Below are 18,656 nucleotides of genomic sequence, written 5' to 3'. Positions count from 1 at the left end.
TCATGACCATAGGTGAGGGTGAAGTGCAGCGTGTTATTGAAAATAACGCACACTATGATTCACTGTTTGAGGCTTGTTAGCTGGAGACTGGCGATGCATCACGTGGCTGTTTATCCTCCCACACGTTCAGAAACTACTCTAAAGATTGTGTTTTTGTTTTTTTGTTGTCATTTTTATTTTAAATGTTAGGAGATGTCGGCTGCGATGGCGTCGCACTGTGGTCGTCCTCCTCATCTTGCTGGTGGTCGGCATCACCTTCCAACCTTTCAGGTGACGTCATATCACTGTTATTAAACTTTCCTGCTCCATTATGGCGACGATTTTACAGTTTTTAATCAGTCAGTCAGTCAGTCTCCCATAGTCCATTACGGCTGTGAGCATCATGGGTCTGCGCAGATTAAAAATCTCCCCCTTGCTTTCGGCAACTCCTCTCAGACACACTCAACACAGACACTTTTTGCATTTCATAAATAAATAAAATGCTCATGCAGCGACTGGTGGCAAGTAAGTCTGTCTGTCAGAGTACAGTCTGTGTAAGTTTCTTTGTTGAACTGAAATACAGAAACAAAGAAACAAACAAATAAATAAATAAACACATACATACATAAATAAATATTGTATAATGTATATATGTATAATATATATTTTCTACATATACATTATACAACAACAACAACAACAACAACAACAATATGATTCTACTTTAGGACCTTGGTGCACAAAAATCCACTAAATGCATCCGTAGTAAAGGTATATACTGGTATTTCCATGGTACTTCCAATAAAGACAAACAGACAATCTCCTGCATTTTGGTCTTTATAAAATATTCCAAAAGACAAGAGGTCATTTTTCTCAACTGGTCGGCTCAACCTTTTGACCCTGTTGCTCTCATGCTTCTCTACCAAGCCTCTCCGAGAGAGCGCTTCTGGACAGCTGGTAGTTGAATGCCTTTGGCTCCTTTGTATTTGGGGGTGGGGCTTAGTGAACGGTCGATTAGGGCCCACGATAAGTCCCGCTCCCTTCTGCAGGGTGGCAGCTTCGAGTTGATGATGATCTGGAGACCCTGGAGAAGTTTGTGGTGAGGATGTATGACGGGTTGGGTCTGGTCCAGAATTCCTGTCAAACTTTTAATGTTTGATTTTCAAGCTCTTGGGGGACTTGTTCAAATTAATTTCTTATTATTTTATCTGAGCTTTTAATATTATGGGACCACAAAAGAGCCCTGAGGTCATCTGACCAGTGGCCACGATCAAAATACAAACATTGGGCTGACCCGCCATTCGCTGTATCCCCAGCTCTGGAACAAACTCCCCCTTCATGTTCACCATTGTACATCGGCCTCTTTATATCAAGATTCAAAACCTTTCTGCTCAAGACAGCTTTTAGCTTAAGTGGTCTGGTGATAGTTCATCTTGTTTTTTCACATTTTATTCACTTTATATATATATATATATAGTGCTGTTTTGCTTATTTTTGCAGATTCTTTGTTCATTTGATTGCTGTCTCCTATTCAAGCAACTGTGTTGCAATGAAGTTGTGAAGCACTTTGGATACTCTCTGGGCTGTTGAAAGGGCTACATCAGTACATTTTGATTGATTAATTGATATTCAGCTCTGCTGCTCATCTCACAAATGCATATTCTTGCAAATGTGGTAACATTTTTACAAGACAAGTAAATATGCTTTTCAACAGTATAAAATGTATTGTTAAGAAGCACTGGTAAAACGAAGAATACATACATACTTTTCGAGCTTTATATACTGTTGTGATGAAACACTTCAACTCACACAACCAGGAAGTCACAGTCACGTACTCCTGATGGCCTAAACAATTATTTGACTCTCAGCAAAAAGAAAAATGTGCTTGATAGACTATTCTGTGAACATAGTGTTTATTATATGTGTGTATGTATGTATTAATGTATTGATTAATTTATTTATGTATTTATACTTTTACAGTGCCCATTTGAACCTTTTGGCCCTCAATGGGAAAGCTGCAGTGAATAACTTCTGGACAAATGACGACACCAAAGAGCCTCAGAATGACGGTCCAATTCAGGGGCTCCAGCAGCAAGACGGCTTATTGGAGGTCAAAAGTCAAAATGAGCACGCTGGAAAGCTGTTTAATCATAAGCTTCTGGGAGGAGGGAAAAAGAACGTCAGAAAATCCTGCCAACCAAAATCTCACATTGTTTATCTGAAGACACACAAAACGGCGAGCAGCACTGTCCAAAACATCCTGTACCAGTATGGTGACACCAGGGGGTTGACCTTCGCCTTGCCCCCAGATGGAGTCAGTCTGTGTTACCCAGGATACTTTAACACAGATTGTGTCAAAAAGAACGGCCTGACTCATTTTGACATTCTATGCAACCACATGAGGTTCAGAAAGTCTGAGGTGAGCTTCTTCACGAAATTATTCTAAATTAACTTTTGTTGTTGCCGTGAGTGTTTGACTGTGAATTACTAGTTCAGATTGTGTGTCAGTGTAAACATCACTGTTGTGCTCCTCAGTAAAAGTCAGTAATTGATTAGTTAGTATTGATTTCCTTTTAAAATAGAGGCGGTGACAATACTATTTCATATGAATTAAAACAAGTTACCTCCGAATGTTGTATTGAAGCCACACCCCCTCAAACCAGCCACATGTCCATGAAGTGGCATTTTAGCTTTTCTTTTTCTTTCTTTTTTTTTTTTTAAATTAAAAAAAACCATTTTTAAATATATTACAGTCATTCCAATGTGCTTTTATAGAGAAAATAGAAAAGCCCAACATATCCACATGAGCAAGCAGGTGTGATTGCGACTGTGGAAAGGAAAAACTCCCCCCAACAGGGAGAAACCTTTGCAGAAACCAGACTCAGAGGTGGCGGCATTCTGCGGACTGGTTGGGATGAAAGGATAGAGGAGAAGAGAGGAAAGACAGAGAAAGACTTGGTGGGGAGATACAAACAATACCCTTGTTAGTGCTACATACATTTATTTTAAATTTATAATACAATAATCACAGTGATCCAAATATTTTCCAACTGCCATGGGATTAAACCAGCCTGAGCAACAACAGAGCAAAAACCAAAATAATCACAACAATTATAACAAAGACAAAAACAAAAGGACACAAAACAAAGAACAAAACATAAAAAAACTAAACAAACAAACAAACCAAAAAAACAACAAGAACATGATTTTGATAACTGACAGAACAATAGCAGAAAATAAGAAAAATCAGCACAGGCACTGGGTGAGGTGTACAATGTTTTTATCCAGGAGAGGTAATTTTGTTAAAATCCAAATTTCCATAGTGTAGCGAGTAGAAATTTCCAATTTACCCTATCAAAAGTCTAAAAGTCTATCAGTGGTCTATAAGATTAATTAATCTGCGTGTGTTGTTAGTGGAGTGTTGTCCTTTAATGAACCTTGTTTGATCAGGGTGTATGATGTGGGGTGTATTTTTTTCTATTCTGCTTGCTCATGTTTTACTGATTATTTTAAGATCTACATTGATTAGTGATATCGGGCGATAGCTAGATGGTAGTGTAGGATCTTTATCCGGTTTAAGAAGAAGATTGATATTTGCACAGTTCATATGTGGGGGGAGAGATGAATATTCTTTAATTTCCTCAACTGTTACAAAAAAAAATTGGTGAGAGTAAAGGCCAAAATTCTTTGTAAAATTCAGTAGTGTATCCGTCAGGTCCTGGAGCTATACCATCAGGCATGTGCTGGAGAGCTTCATGCAGTTCTTCTACTGAGATGGAAGCTTCAAGGCCTTGGATCTGTTCGTCTTTTAATTTTGGGAGGTCAACTGTGCTCAGAATTTCTCTATTTCAGATTGTGAAGGGTCAATTTGTGAAGAGTAAAGTTTTCTATAAAATTCTCTGAAAGCAGTATTTATTTCCTGAGGGTCACAAGTGATTTCACCATTTTGAGTTTTAACTGAGGTGATTGTACACTTTTCTTTATTTCGTTTTAACTGATTGGCTAAGAGTTTGATTATTTATTGCCATGTTCAAAGTTCTCCCAGCGTAATCTCTGTAGTTGAGATTGTGTTTTGTGTTCAATTATTTCATTCAAATCCATAGTCACTCATGTACTGCTGTATTATATCTGGTGATTCCCAGTGTCTGGTGTTTGCTGCTTTACTAACTCTGTCCATTTGTGGATTGATGGCTATGTTGAGGTCTCCTCCAACTATCAGTGTTTTGTCAGAGTGTGTTGAGAGGCTGGTGAAGAAGTTGTGATAGAAGGAGGGGTCGTCAACATTTGGACCATAGATGTTTGCGATACACATCTCTATGTTCTGAAGAGAGATATGAATAATTATAAATCTTCCCTCTGGGTCTATGGTTGTATCTTTATGAAATAATTGTTTTTTATTGCTGATTAATATAGCTACGCCTCTCTGCTTGGAGTTATAACCAGCTGAGTATGTGTGAGGGAATTGTGGTGAGATCAGTTTGTGATGTCCTGTGCTGCTAGGTGAGTGTGGGGATGTAGACCGGCAGGTATATAGAGAGTTTTGCTTTATAGCTCAGCTCTCTCTTCCCCACAACGGTCCAGTACAATGACTCCTTTACTGCCATAGATCTGAGGGTCACTCGATCACACGAGTCTTTCTGCCATGACAAGGCCACAGTCCAGGAAGGGACAGAAAAAAAAAAGCACACTGCTTGAATATAAGGCAGGGATGTTTTCCCCCCACTGTACATGAAAAAATATATATGTGTGTGTGAATTTGCTTACTAAACACTATCATGAGCCAGTGTGGTAAAGTGTTTTGCCGAAGGTACAACCATCAGTAAGACCCTGGAACAGTAGTATCATGTATTTGATGTATGCATGACTCATAGTGTTTTTATTTTTTTATGCATTAATCTTTGTTACTTTATGTTTTGCTCCAGGTGGAGAAACTGATGCCCAAAGATTCCTTCTACATTTCTATTCTGAGACATCCTGTGTCTATGATGGAGTCTACTTTTATTTTCTACAGGAACATTAAAATCTTCAGTAAGTTCAAATCCCTGGATGACTTCCTAGACAATGGCCAAGATAACAGATCATTGACGCACAACCATGTTCACAACACTCTTGCTTTTGACCTCGGCTATGACAACACTGCCACAGCTGACACCTCAGGCCTGGAGACAATAGTTAACAAAGTGATTGCTGGCATAGAAAAGGACTTCCACCTGATTCTTATCACTGAATACTTTGATGAGTCCATGATCTTGCTCAAGCACGCCCTCTGCTGGTCCCTGGATGATGTTGTTTCCTTTAAGGTCAACAGTCGTGCTAAAGAAAGTCTTACGTCTGTTTCAATGACAACCGCTGAGAAAATCAAGAGATGGAACATTTTAGACTGGAGGATTTATCAACACTTTAACACCACCTTCTGGAACAAAGTGAGAAGTCTGGTTGGGGAAGAGGAGATGAAGCTTGAAGTTTCTCAACTGAAGGAACTACAAACCAAGTTATCAAACACCTGCTTGGAAGGTGGACAGGCTGTCAATGCAATGGAGGTAAAAGAGAAGATGGCGGAGCCTGTCCATCGTAAAACAGTGGTCCTTCAAGGTTATAACCTCAATCCCAACTTAGACATTCAAACCAAAGAAAAATGCCAAAGAATGATAACGACAGAACCACAGTACAAACAACTTTTGTATCAAAACCAGTTTGAAAAAACATAAGTGAAGTAAAAGTCTACAAGTTTTTCTTCACGTTGGAAGTGAAGAAAAAAAAATCAATAAACATGCAACAGCAAACAGATATTAACAATTTACTAGTACTGTCAATTGATTATAAAAACCTATAATTAATTGCACAATTTTCTGTAATTAATTGCGGTTGTTCAAACTTTTTCAACTTAAGACAAGCTTGAAATAAAACTCGTTTTATGGAAAATGAATTAATGTAGACTCAACAAATGTATAAGTATATTTTGTATACTTATATACAAGCATGTTCAAATGCTTGCTTCTGGTTTTGGGTGAACACTGTTTCTCTCCAAGTTAAGCAAAAACAAAACCAAGAATATCCACAAAGAGAGATAATATAACAAAACCCAGACTAAACGTTAGTGTGCAGGTCCAACACTTTGATATTCCTAGGAATAAAATTGTGAATTCATGATATGAACGATGTTGCAATAATATAGTGAATACAATACTAATACAAAAAGAAACCACTCACACACACTCTCAACAGGGGGAACGAGAGAAACGCCACACATGTGTGCGCACATACAAGAACATAGACACGAGACGCAGAGAAGGAGAGAGAGAGAGAGAGACAGAAAGAGAGAGAGAGAGAGAGAAGGAGGATAAATTAATAATTCACCCACAAGTTTGTAGTAATTCCTCCAGCTTTAGCAGTTTGGTGGCTCCTGCTGTTCAGCTGCAAAACAACGACTTTCACTGTCTCAAACGAGCCTTAAGTGCAACTTTTTAAAAGTGCAACTTTCTGTGTAATAATGTGTCTCCCATCATTACGAGGTATTGTGCTGCTCTGCAGCCGGGTGGCTCCGTGCTGCTGCACCTGTTGCTCACCTGACAAAAGTTTAGAGAGTTAAAATGCAAACAAACAAAACAAAAAATACAACCCAAAGGAACCTGTAAGTAAACAAAACTATAATTCTTTTCAACGAGTGAAACATTATAAATTAATCGCCACAATTAACGTGTTCATTTTGACAGCAATAGAAGTTACTCCTCGTCATCCAGAGCAAATTAGTCGAACTATTGCTGTGACTGTTGTGATTTCAGCCTGAACACCAATTATGTTTCTTGATTATGATTTCTTATCTCATAAGGAGCGGTTATGTTGGATTTTGGTGGTTTGGCTATCCATAATGATAATGAAAGATATTTATCAATTATTTTATTATTCTATTAAGAATGGAATCTATTAAAAAAAAAAAAAACTTCGCCCAACTAAGATCGTCTGAGTTCATTTGTGCCTAGACTTCCCACGTTTCTGCTAGTGTTTTGTGTTAGTGTTTCTTTTTATTCTGAACTTTTTCTTTCACTTTGTCCTGCCTTTTGGTCGACCACCTTTTTGCTCAGTTTGTTCAGAACCTTTTTTTTTTTTTTTTTTTCCAAATAAAGAGTTTTTGAACTTTCACCTTTGAGTCCGAGTCTGTATTTGGGTTCTGCAATTGAATTGTGACACTGGGAAACACGCCCACTGATGGACGGAATAAATGTAAAATATTCCTCCATGCGAGAAAAAAAATATTTGAGTTGCCTGTAAGCTTTGTATTTGCTTTCTTCCTAATTTTCAAAATGTGTTCGTAATTGCACTTGAAATATTGTTCAATTCCCCCTTGATTTGGTATTTTACACACACACACACACACACACGGGCGCGCGGGCGCACGCACACACAGACACACACACACACACACAGGTACACCTGCAGATCAGGACAGACCAGACCAGGAGTCTGCAGACTGGAGAACCTGGAGCTGAATCTGGAGTCTCGACAGGAAGATGTCTGTTCTGGATCAAGTCACCTCTGCAGCTTCGTGAGTCCATTTATTATCAGCCCATCAATATTTATCTAACGTTCTGTTCAATCATTGCCTTGTATTAAAAGTCTCTTGGACAGTAAATCAGTTAAAGGGTCATCAACTCTTCTTTATGTAGGAATTTGATGTCTGTTTAGAAATTAGACACAAGATCCATTTTCAGTCAGAACACTCCAACGTGTTTGCTCAGCTTCAGAATCGTAACAAAGTCTATGATTAGCTTGCTTCCAGAACCTGGTTACTGTAGGCCGTAACCACGCCAATACAATACACAATCTCCAACGAACCTGGCTGCTCTCTCTCATTCACGTCTCTCTCCGCTCTCCTCAGGCCGACCCACACGGCACACCTGACCCGCTCATATTTTCCACCCGCAGCCACTCACAATCCAACGGTGCATTCACAGAACAACAAAACAATCGGAACCATCAGAACATCATTAATAGACAATAAACTCACAACTATATTACAACTGCAGAATATTACACTGCCCCCCCTTACTGAATCCCTCGCCCCGAGGGATCACACAAAAAGTCTCTGAGATACCCGGGGGGGTCTTGTCAGTCTCTGGGGTCTCCTGGAAGGGGGCACCCGGGGCTGTATCTGCGGTCCTGCAGCACCCTGTGGCTGAGCAGCAGGTGGGCTTAGGGTTGGGGGGGGATTGTGGGGGATTAGAAGGGGAAACAGTCCATGGTTCTGGTGTTGTGGCTGCTCTGTCTCTCCGGGGGGTTTTTGCCAGGGGTTCCGGTCGCTGGATTGGGCGTGCATCGCCTCTGTACGGTGCCAGCCTGTCTCTGTGGAGGGCCAGTTGCAGGAGTCAAGACAATAATTTTTCTTTGTTTGTGTTTATCTTAGTTATATCTTAATGTTTGTATAAATAAAAGTAAATAAAATTTAATAAAATTTAATAACATTTAATAAAATAAAAGAAAATAAAATGAATGGGTTGTTGTATAGAATAATATAAATCTGCGTCCTCCAGAGATGTCCTGTAGTATCGCCTCTTCGAACCCTTTTAAACTATCTCTTTTTTTAAATCAAGACTCTCCAACATATGATTGCATTCATATTTTACATGATAATAACACAAGTCTGTGAATTCCACTGTTTGTTCAAATGCAAGTCTCAGCAGCTAGACTGCCTCGCCCATCTTGTACATTCAAGCTATTGTCTCTTAATGAGATGAGATGAAACTCGTCTTTCAAAACTGAATAAGTCACGCAAACTTGACAGGCATGGTTAACTAGTAAAAGTGGTATGACGCCTTACAGAAAGACGTCGACTCCACCCACACATTTTTAGATACATGATCCCAGTGGAACTAATGGATACATGAACTCAAAGGGAAGTAGGGAGGATAATGCATATCATTGTTGGAGTTACCACAACAAACCCAACGCTGCCAATCACATCATAATCATTCATATTCTTAATGCTTCAAGAGTCTCAACCTGCTTTTACATGATCCTCGTGTTCAACCATTCATTCATGTGTCATTCACACAGCAAGGACACTTCAACATGCGGAAACCTCGACTGTAAACCTACACACCACAAACGCATTATTTACATATTTTGTGTCTTCCACGATTTTATTCCTCTTTCCTACAGCGTGCCTTACAATAACGCACTCGTGATGAGAAACTCCTTGAACGGACTCACAGGTTTTTCAGTTGTTCATCTAAGTGAACCGGTTGTCGAGGTGACTTGGGCATGTGAGTTGATCTGTTGGCACAAATACCTACAGTGGCATGCATTTGGAGAATCTGGGTTTACCTGTAATACTACCTTGTACTTTAACACATCAGGGTGAATTGTCCACACTAAAACTAACACGATCACAAGCAGTCTGGTACACCTGCAGATCAGGTAGACAAGAGCAGGAGTCTGCAGACTGGTAGACCTGGAGCTGAATCTGGGGGTCTTGATAGGAAGATGTCTGTTCTGGATCAAGTCACCGCTGCACCTTTGTGAGTCCATTTATCTTACATCCATCTGATTTGTGATAGATTTGGTTCATCAGCTCTTCTACATATTGTTGGAATATGTTGTCCGTTTAATAATCACACACACATAATATGTAAAGACTGTAGTAATAATCTATTTTTTACGTACAATTGGCAACACCTTCTTCACTTTGGTCTGACAAAATTAATGCAAAATCAATTATTTATTAAAAAGAAAATAAACAAAGAGTCAATGTAACTGTACAACTATACAAACCCCTAAAAGAATCACACATATTAAGATTAAGACAAAAGCTGCATTTCCACCATGGCCACATGATCCAAAACAATCTTTTTTCTGTCCGGCATTCTCAAACACTGCGTCTGCAGCGCCACCTGGAGCATGGAGTCTGTCGTTGTTGCGATTATTAAGCGACAGTGTGGAGTTGCATTCTTCAGTTTGTGTACTTTAGAAATAAAGGTGGATTGGAGAAAAAACAAAACTTTGAATTATTAGGCAGCAGTAAACAATGGTGAAAAGATGAAGTAGAGATGTTTGAGTCGAGACTGAATCTGACGATCAAAAGTTACATTTGCCTGTTTTTGGTCAGTTTTACGCTACTTTGGAGGAGATTCAACTGGTTAATGATGTGCAAAAACAGGTAATTGACTTCGATCATGCGTACGACACTCCTGTCCTGAAGTGCAGCGTCCATCCATCCATCCATTTTCTGCCGCTTATCCGGGGCCGGGTCGCGGAGGCAGCAGTCTGAGCAGAGTTGCCCGGACTTCCCTTACCCCAGACACTTCCTCCAGCTCTTCCGGTGGCACCCCAAGGCGTTCCCAGGCCAGCCGAGAGACATAGTCCCTCCAGCGTGTCCTGGGTCTGCCCCGAGGCCTCCTACCGGAGGGACATGCCCGGAACACCCCCCGAGGGAGGCGTCCGGGGGGCAGCTGAAACAGGTGCCCGAGCCACCTCAGCTGGCTCCTCTCGATGTGGAGGAGCAGCGGCTCTACTCCGAGCTCCTCCCTGGTGACTGAGCTCCTCACCCTATCTCTAAGGGTGACTGAGCTCCTCCCCTCCTCTAAGGGTGACGCCCAGACACCCTACGGAGGAAGCTCATTTCAGCTGCTTGTATCCGGGATCTCGTTCTTTCGGTCATGACCCATAGTTCATGACCATAGGTGAGGGTGAAGTGCAGCGTGTTATTGAAAATAACGCACACTATGATTCACTGTTTGAGGCTTGTTAGCTGGAGACTGGCGATGCATCACGTGGCTGTTTATCCTCCCACACGTTCAGAAACTACTCTAAAGATTGTGTTTTTGTTTTTTTGTTGTCATTTTTATTTTAAATGTTAGGAGATGTCGGCTGCGATGGCGTCGCACTGTGGTCGTCCTCCTCATCTTGCTGGTGGTCGGCATCACCTTCCAACCTTTCAGGTGACGTCATATCACTGTTATTAAACTTTCCTGCTCCATTATGGCGACGATTTTACAGTTTTTAATCAGTCAGTCAGTCAGTCTCCCATAGTCCATTGAGCTGGCTGTGAGCATCATGGGTCTGCGCAGATTAAAAATCTCCCCCTTGCTTTCGGCAACTCCTCTCAGACACACTCAACACAGACACTTTTTGCATTTCATAAATAAATAAAATGCTCATGCAGCGACTGGTGGCAAGTAAGTCTGTCTGTCAGAGTACAGTCTGTGTAAGTTTCTTTGTTGAACTGAAATACAGAAACAAAGAAACAAACAAATAAATAAATAAACACATACATACATAAATAAATATTGTATAATGTATATATGTATAATATATATTTTCTACATATACATTATACAACAACAACAACAACAACAACAACAATATGATTCTACTTTAGGACCTTGGTGCACAAAAATCCACTAAATGCATCCGTAGTAAAGGTATATACTGGTATTTCCATGGTACTTCCAATAAAGACAAACAGACAATCTCCTGCATTTTGGTCTTTATAAAATATTCCAAAAGACAAGAGGTCATTTTTCTCAACTGGTCGGCTCAACCTTTTGACCCTGTTGCTCTCATGCTTCTCTACCAAGCCTCTCCGAGAGAGCGCTTCTGGACAGCTGGTAGTTGAATGCCTTTGGCTCCTTTGTATTTGGGGGTGGGGCTTAGTGAACGGTCGATTAGGGCCCACGATAAGTCCCGCTCCCTTCTGCAGGGTGGCAGCTTCGAGTTGATGATGATCTGGAGACCCTGGAGAAGTTTGTGGTGAGGATGTATGACGGGTTGGGTCTGGTCCAGAATTCCTGTCAAACTTTTAATGTTTGATTTTCAAGCTCTTGGGGGACTTGTTCAAATTAATTTCTTATTATTTTATCTGAGCTTTTAATATTATGGGACCACAAAAGAGCCCTGAGGTCATCTGACCAGTGGCCACGATCAAAATACAAACATTGGGCTGACCCGCCATTCGCTGTATCCCCAGCTCTGGAACAAACTCCCCCTTCATGTTCACCATTGTACATCGGCCTCTTTATATCAAGATTCAAAACCTTTCTGCTCAAGACAGCTTTTAGCTTAAGTGGTCTGGTGATAGTTCATCTTGTTTTTTCACATTTTATTCACTTTATATATATATATATATAGTGCTGTTTTGCTTATTTTTGCAGATTCTTTGTTCATTTGATTGCTGTCTCCTATTCAAGCAACTGTGTTGCAATGAAGTTGTGAAGCACTTTGGATACTCTCTGGGCTGTTGAAAGGGCTACATCAGTACATTTTGATTGATTAATTGATATTCAGCTCTGCTGCTCATCTCACAAATGCATATTCTTGCAAATGTGGTAACATTTTTACAAGACAAGTAAATATGCTTTTCAACAGTATAAAATGTATTGTTAAGAAGCACTGGTAAAACGAAGAATACATACATACTTTTCGAGCTTTATATACTGTTGTGATGAAACACTTCAACTCACACAACCAGGAAGTCACAGTCACGTACTCCTGATGGCCTAAACAATTATTTGACTCTCAGCAAAAAGAAAAATGTGCTTGATAGACTATTCTGTGAACATAGTGTTTATTATATGTGTGTATGTATGTATTAATGTATTGATTAATTTATTTATGTATTTATACTTTTACAGTGCCCATTTGAACCTTTTGGCCCTCAATGGGAAAGCTGCAGTGAATAACTTCTGGACAAATGACGACACCAAAGAGCCTCAGAATGACGGTCCAATTCAGGGGCTCCAGCAGCAAGACGGCTTATTGGAGGTCAAAAGTCAAAATGAGCACGCTGGAAAGCTGTTTAATCATAAGCTTCTGGGAGGAGGGAAAAAGAACGTCAGAAAATCCTGCCAACCAAAATCTCACATTGTTTATCTGAAGACACACAAAACGGCGAGCAGCACTGTCCAAAACATCCTGTACCAGTATGGTGACACCAGGGGGTTGACCTTCGCCTTGCCCCCAGATGGAGTCGATCTGTGTTACCCAGGATATTTTAACACAGATTGTGTCAAAAAGAACGGCCTGACTCATTTTGACATTCTATGCAACCACATGAGGTTCAGAAAGTCTGAGGTGAGCTTCTTCACGAAATTATTCTAAATTAACTTTTGTTGTTGTCGTGAGTATTTGACTGTGAATTACTAGTTCAGATTGTGTGTCAGTGTAAACATCACTGTTGTGCTCCTCAGTAAAAGTCAGTAATTGATTAGTTAGTATTGATTTCCTTTTAAAATAGAGGCAGTGACAATACTATTTCATATGAATTAAAACAAGTTACCTCCGAATGTTGTATTGAAGCCACACCCCCTCAAACCAGCCACATGTCCATGAAGTGGCATTTTAACTTTTCTTTTTCTTTCTTTTTTTTTTTTTTTAATAAATTTTTTTTTTTTAAATACATTACAGTCATTCCAATGTGCTTTTAAAGAGAAAATAGAAAAGCCCAACATATCCACATGAGCAAGCAGGTGTGATTGCGACTGTGGAAAGGAAAAACTCCCCCCAACAGGGAGAAACCTTTGCAGAAACCAGACTCAGAGGTGGCGGCATTCTGCGGACTGGTTGGGATGAAAGGATAGAGGAGAAGAGAGGAAAGACAGAGAAAGACTTGGTGGGGAGATACAAACAATACCCTTGTTAGTGCTACATACATTTATTTTAAATTTATAATACAATAATCACAGTGATCCAAATATTTTCCAACTGCCATGGGATTAAACCAGCCTGAGCAACAACAGAGCAAAAACCAAAATAATCACAACAATTATAACAAAGACAAAAACAAAAGGACACAAAACAAAGAACAAAACATAAAAAAACTAAACAAACAAACAAACCAAAAAAACAACAAGAACATGATTTTGATAACTGACAGAACAATAGCAGAAAATAAGAAAAATCAGCACAGGCACTGGGTGAGGTGTACAATGTTTTTATCCAGGAGAGGTAATTTTGTTAAAATCCAAATTTCCATAGTGTAGCGAGTAGAAATTTCCAATTTACCCTATCAAAAGTCTAAAAGTCTATCAGTGGTCTATAAGATTAATTAATCTGCGTGTGTTGTTAGTGGAGTGTTGTCCTTTAATGAACCTTGTTTGATCAGGGTGTATGATGTGGGGTGTATTTTTTTCTATTCTGCTTGCTCATGTTTTACTGATTATTTTAAGATCTACATTGATTAGTGATATCGGGCGATAGCTAGATGGTAGTGTAGGATCTTTATCCGGTTTAAGAAGAAGATTGATATTTGCACAGTTCATATGTGGGGGGAGAGATGAATATTCTTTAATTTCCTCAACTGTTACAAAAAAAAATTGGTGAGAGTAAAGGCCAAAATTCTTTGTAAAATTCAGTAGTGTATCCGTCAGGTCCTGGAGCTATACCATCAGGCATGTGCTGGAGAGCTTCATGCAGTTCTTCTACTGAGATGGAAGCTTCAAGGCCTTGGATCTGTTCGTCTTTTAATTTTGGGAGGTCAACTGTGCTCAGAATTTCTCTATTTCAGATTGTGAAGGGTCAATTTGTGAAGAGTAAAGTTTTCTATAAAATTCTCTGAAAGCAGTATTTATTTCCTGAGGGTCACAAGTGATTTCACCATTTTGAGTTTTAACTGAGGTGATTGTACACTTTTCTTTATTTCGTTTTAACTGATTGGCTAAGAGTTTGATTATTTATTGCCATGTTCAAAGTTCTCCCAGCGTAATCTCTGTAGTTGAGATTGTGTTTTGTGTTCAATTATTTCATTCAAATCCATAGTCACTCATGTACTGCTGTATTATATCTGGTGATTCCCAGTGTCTGGTGTTTGCTGCTTTACTAACTCTGTCCATTTGTGGATTGATGGCTATGTTGAGGTCTCCTCCAACTATCAGTGTTTTGTCAGAGTGTGTTGAGAGGCTGGTGAAGAAGTTGTGATAGAAGGAGGGGTCGTCAACATTTGGACCATAGATGTTTGCGATACACATCTCTATGTTCTGAAGAGAGATATGAATAATTATAAATCTTCCCTCTGGGTCTATGGTTGTATCTTTATGAAATAATTGTTTTTTATTGCTGATTAATATAGCTACGCCTCTCTGCTTGGAGTTATAACCAGCTGAGTATGTGTGAGGGAATTGTGGTGAGATCAGTTTGTGATGTCCTGTGCTGCTAGGTGAGTGTGGGGATGTAGACCGGCAGGTATATAGAGAGTTTTGCTTTATAGCTCAGCTCTCTCTTCCCCACAACGGTCCACTACAATGACTCCTTTACTGCCATAGATCTGAGGGTCACTCGATCTCACGAGTCTTTCTGCCATGACAAGGCCACAGTCCAGGAAGGGACAGAAAAAAAAAAGCACACTGCTTGAATATAAGGCAGGGATGTTTTCCCCCCACTGTACATGAAAATATATTTATGTGTGTGTGAATTTGCTTACTAAACACTATGATGAGCCAGTGTGGTAAAGTGTTTTGCCGAAGGTACAACCCTCAGTAAGACCCTGGAACAGTAGTATCATGTATTTGATGTATGCATGACTCATAGTGTTTTTATTTTTTTTATGCATTAATCTTTGTTACTTTATGTTTTGCTCCAGGTGGAGAAACTGATGCCCAAAGATTCCTTCTACTTTTCTATTCTGAGACATCCTGTGTCTATGATGGAGTCTACTTTTACGTTCTTCAGGAACCTGAGAATCTTCAGCAGGTTCAAATCCTTGGATGACTTCCTAGACAATGGCCAAGATAACAGATCATTGACGCACAACCATGGTCACAACACTCTTGCTTTTGACCTCGGCTATGACAACACTGCCACAGCTGACACCTCAGGCCTGGAGACAATAGTTAACAAAGTGATTGCTGGCATAGAAAAGGACTTCCACCTGATTCTTCTCACTGACTACTTTGATGAGTCCATGATCTTGCTCAAGCACGCCCTCTGCTGGTCCCTGGATGATGTTGTTTCCTTTAAGGTCAACAGTCGTGCTAAAGAAAGTCTTACGTCTGTTTCAATGACAACCGCTGAGAAAATCAAGAGATGGAACATTTTAGACTGGAGGATTTATCAACACTTTAACACCACCTTCTGGAACAAAGTGAGAAGTCTGGTTGGGGAAGAGGAGATGAAGCTTGAAGTTTCTCAACTGAAGGAACTACAAGCCAAGTTATCAAACACCTGCTTGGAAGGTGGACAGGCTGTCAATGCAAAGGAGGTAAAAGAGAGGATGGCGGAGCCTCTCCGTCGTAAAACAGTGGTCCTTCAAGGTTATAACCTCAATCCCAACTTAGACATTCAAACCAAAGAAAAATGCCAAAGAATGATAATGTCAGCACCACAGTACAAACAACTTTTGTATAAAAAGCAGTTTGAAAAAACATAAGTGAAGTAAAAGTCTACAAGTTTTTCTTCACTTTGGAAGTGAAGAAAAAGAAATTCAATAAACATGCAACAGCAAACAGATATTAACAATTGACTAGTGCTATCAATTGATTAAAAAAAACTATAATTAATTTCACAATCTTCTGTAATTAATTGCGATTGTTCAAACTTTTTCAACTTAAGACAAGCTAGTAATAAAAATATTTTTATGGAAAATGAATTAATGTAGACTTAACACATGTATAAGTATATTTTGTATACTTATATACAAGCATGTTCAAATGCTTGCTTCTGGTTTTGGGTGAACACTGTTTCTCTCCAAGTTAAGCAAAAACAAACCCAAGAATATCCACAAAGAGAGATAATATAACAAAACCCAGACTAAACGTTAGTGTGCAGGTCCAACACTTTGATATTCCTAGGAATAAAATTGTGAATTCAATGACATGAATTAAGTTGCAATAATATAATTAATACAATACTAATACAAAAAGAAACCACTCACACACTCTCAACAGGGGGAACGAGAGAAACGCCACACGTGTGTGCGCACATACAAGAACATAGACACGAGACGCAGAGAAGGAGAGAGAGAGAGAGAGACAGAGAGAGAGAGAGAGAGAGAGAAGGAGGATAAATTAATAGTTCACCCACAAGTTTGTAGTAATTCCTCCAGCTTTAGCAGTTTGGTGGCTCCTGCTGTTCAGCTGCAAAACAACGACTTTCACTGTCTCAAACGAGCCTTAAGTGCAACTTTTTAAAAGTGCAACTTTCTGTGTAATAATGTGTCTCCCATCATTACGAGGTATTGTGCTGCTCTGCAGCCGGGTGGCTCCGTGCTGCTGCACCTGTTGCTCACCTGACAAAAGTTTAGAGAGTTAAAATGCAAACAAACAAAACAAAAAATACAACCCAAAGGAACCTGTAAGTAAACAAAACTATAATTCTTTTCAACGAGTGAAACGTTATAAATTAATCGCCACAATTAACGTGTTCATTTTGACAGCAATAGAAGTTACTCCTCGTCATCCAGAGCAAATTAGTCGAACTATTGCTGTGACTGTTGTGATTTCAGCCTGAACACCAATTATGTTTCTTGATTATGATTTCTTATCTCATAAGGAGCGGTTATGTTGGATTTTGGTGGTTTGGCTATCCATAATGATAATGAAAGATATTTATCAATTATTTTATTATTCTATTAAGAATGGAATCTATTAAAAAAAAAAAAAACTTCGCCCAACTAAGATCGTCTGAGTTCATTTGTGCCTAGACTTCCCACGTTTCTGCTAGTGTTTTGTGTTAGTGTTTCTTTTTATTCTGAACTTTTTCTTTCACTTTGTCCTGCCTTTTGGTCGACCACCTTTTTGCTCAGTTTGTTCAGAACCTTTTTTTTTTTTTTTTTTTCCAAATAAAGAGTTTTTGAACTTTCACCTTTGAGTCCGAGTCTGTATTTGGGTTCTGCAATTGAATTGTGACACTGGGAAACACGCCCACTGATGGACGGAATAAATGTAAAATATTCCTCCATGCGAGAAAAAAAATATTTGAGTTGCCTGTAAGCTTTGTATTTGCTTTCTTCCTAATTTTCAAAATGTGTTCGTAATTGCACTTGAAATATTGTTCAATTCCCCCTTGATTTGGTATTTTACACACACACACACACACACACACACACACACACACACACACACACACACACACACACACACACACACACACACACACACACACACACACACACACACAATTTTTAGCATTCCAAGTTCTGATGAAGTTGCACCTTAGTATCTAGTTGCTTAGATAATTAATCTTGCAAATTAATGAATGAACGATTTATTTCAATTACTGTTACAGTTTCAGTGCAAAAGTTGAATTTATGTACATTCAATTCATAGTGCTTTAAAATTTTGACTATCAAGATTCATTTCAGTTTCCTGCTTCAGCAAAACATTAATTAAACCTTTACATCTGCTTTCCGCTCCCGGGTCTCACGTCACCGTAACGGCTTTGTTGAGGTTGAGATATTCTTCTCCTCATAACCAGGTTTTTTTGAGGTTCAAAAAGTCAAAACCTTGATCAGTTATCAAATAATTTGATTATTGAGGGTTTTTGCTACACATGCAGTTTTGAATTGAATTGGATTTCTCAGAACATCTCCTCTCCTTCAGTTTGTGTGAAATAATGGAACAGATGGAACAGACACACTCTCCACACAGGGTAAGTACAGAATGTACATAGTTAAGGCGGCCCCATAAGTGGTTTGACGAATTTAAAGAATCTGGATTTGCCTGTGAAGAAGGTGGTATTTCCAGAAAAGACAT

General features: G+C 39.3%; 2 protein-coding genes across 2 annotated transcripts; both read left to right on the top strand.

The window, feature by feature from the left end:
• On the top strand, window positions 1-7,119 carry LOC308135121 (galactose-3-O-sulfotransferase 2-like). Its single transcript, XM_080502995.1, has 4 exons — window positions 1-12; window positions 190-270; window positions 1,960-2,398; window positions 4,902-7,119. The coding sequence occupies exons 3-4, from the start codon at window positions 2,378-2,380 to the stop codon at window positions 5,685-5,687; spliced, it is 807 nt and encodes a 268-aa protein (XP_080359121.1). The 5' UTR covers window positions 1-12; window positions 190-270; window positions 1,960-2,377; the 3' UTR covers window positions 5,688-7,119.
• Window positions 7,120-10,643: 3,524 nt separating this feature from the next.
• On the top strand, window positions 10,644-17,689 carry LOC308139385 (galactose-3-O-sulfotransferase 2-like). Its single transcript, XM_080508814.1, has 4 exons — window positions 10,644-10,655; window positions 10,833-10,913; window positions 12,606-13,044; window positions 15,548-17,689. Exons 3-4 carry the CDS (start codon window positions 13,024-13,026, stop codon window positions 16,331-16,333), a joined length of 807 nt encoding a protein of 268 aa, XP_080364940.1. The 5' UTR covers window positions 10,644-10,655; window positions 10,833-10,913; window positions 12,606-13,023; the 3' UTR covers window positions 16,334-17,689.
• Window positions 17,690-18,656: the final 967 nt, after the last annotated feature.

Source organism: Blennius ocellaris, assembly GCF_963422515.1.
Source record: "Blennius ocellaris genome assembly, chromosome: 2".
In the NCBI taxonomy this organism is placed as follows: Eukaryota; Metazoa; Chordata; class Actinopteri; order Blenniiformes; family Blenniidae; genus Blennius; species Blennius ocellaris.
Note: the sequence above shows the minus strand (reverse complement) of the source record. Positions and strands in the feature narration are given on the sequence as shown.

Excerpts from the sequence above, each read along its gene's own strand:
- LOC308135121 (XM_080502995.1), top strand. The coding sequence starts at position 2,378 with ATGAGGTTCAGAAAGTCTGAG. Across the intron at positions 2,399-4,901 it reads TGAGGTTCAGAAAGTCTGAG|GTGGAGAAACTGATGCCCAA; the intron begins GTGAGCTTCTTC and ends GTTTTGCTCCAG.
- LOC308139385 (XM_080508814.1), top strand. The coding sequence starts at position 13,024 with ATGAGGTTCAGAAAGTCTGAG. Across the intron at positions 13,045-15,547 it reads TGAGGTTCAGAAAGTCTGAG|GTGGAGAAACTGATGCCCAA; the intron begins GTGAGCTTCTTC and ends GTTTTGCTCCAG.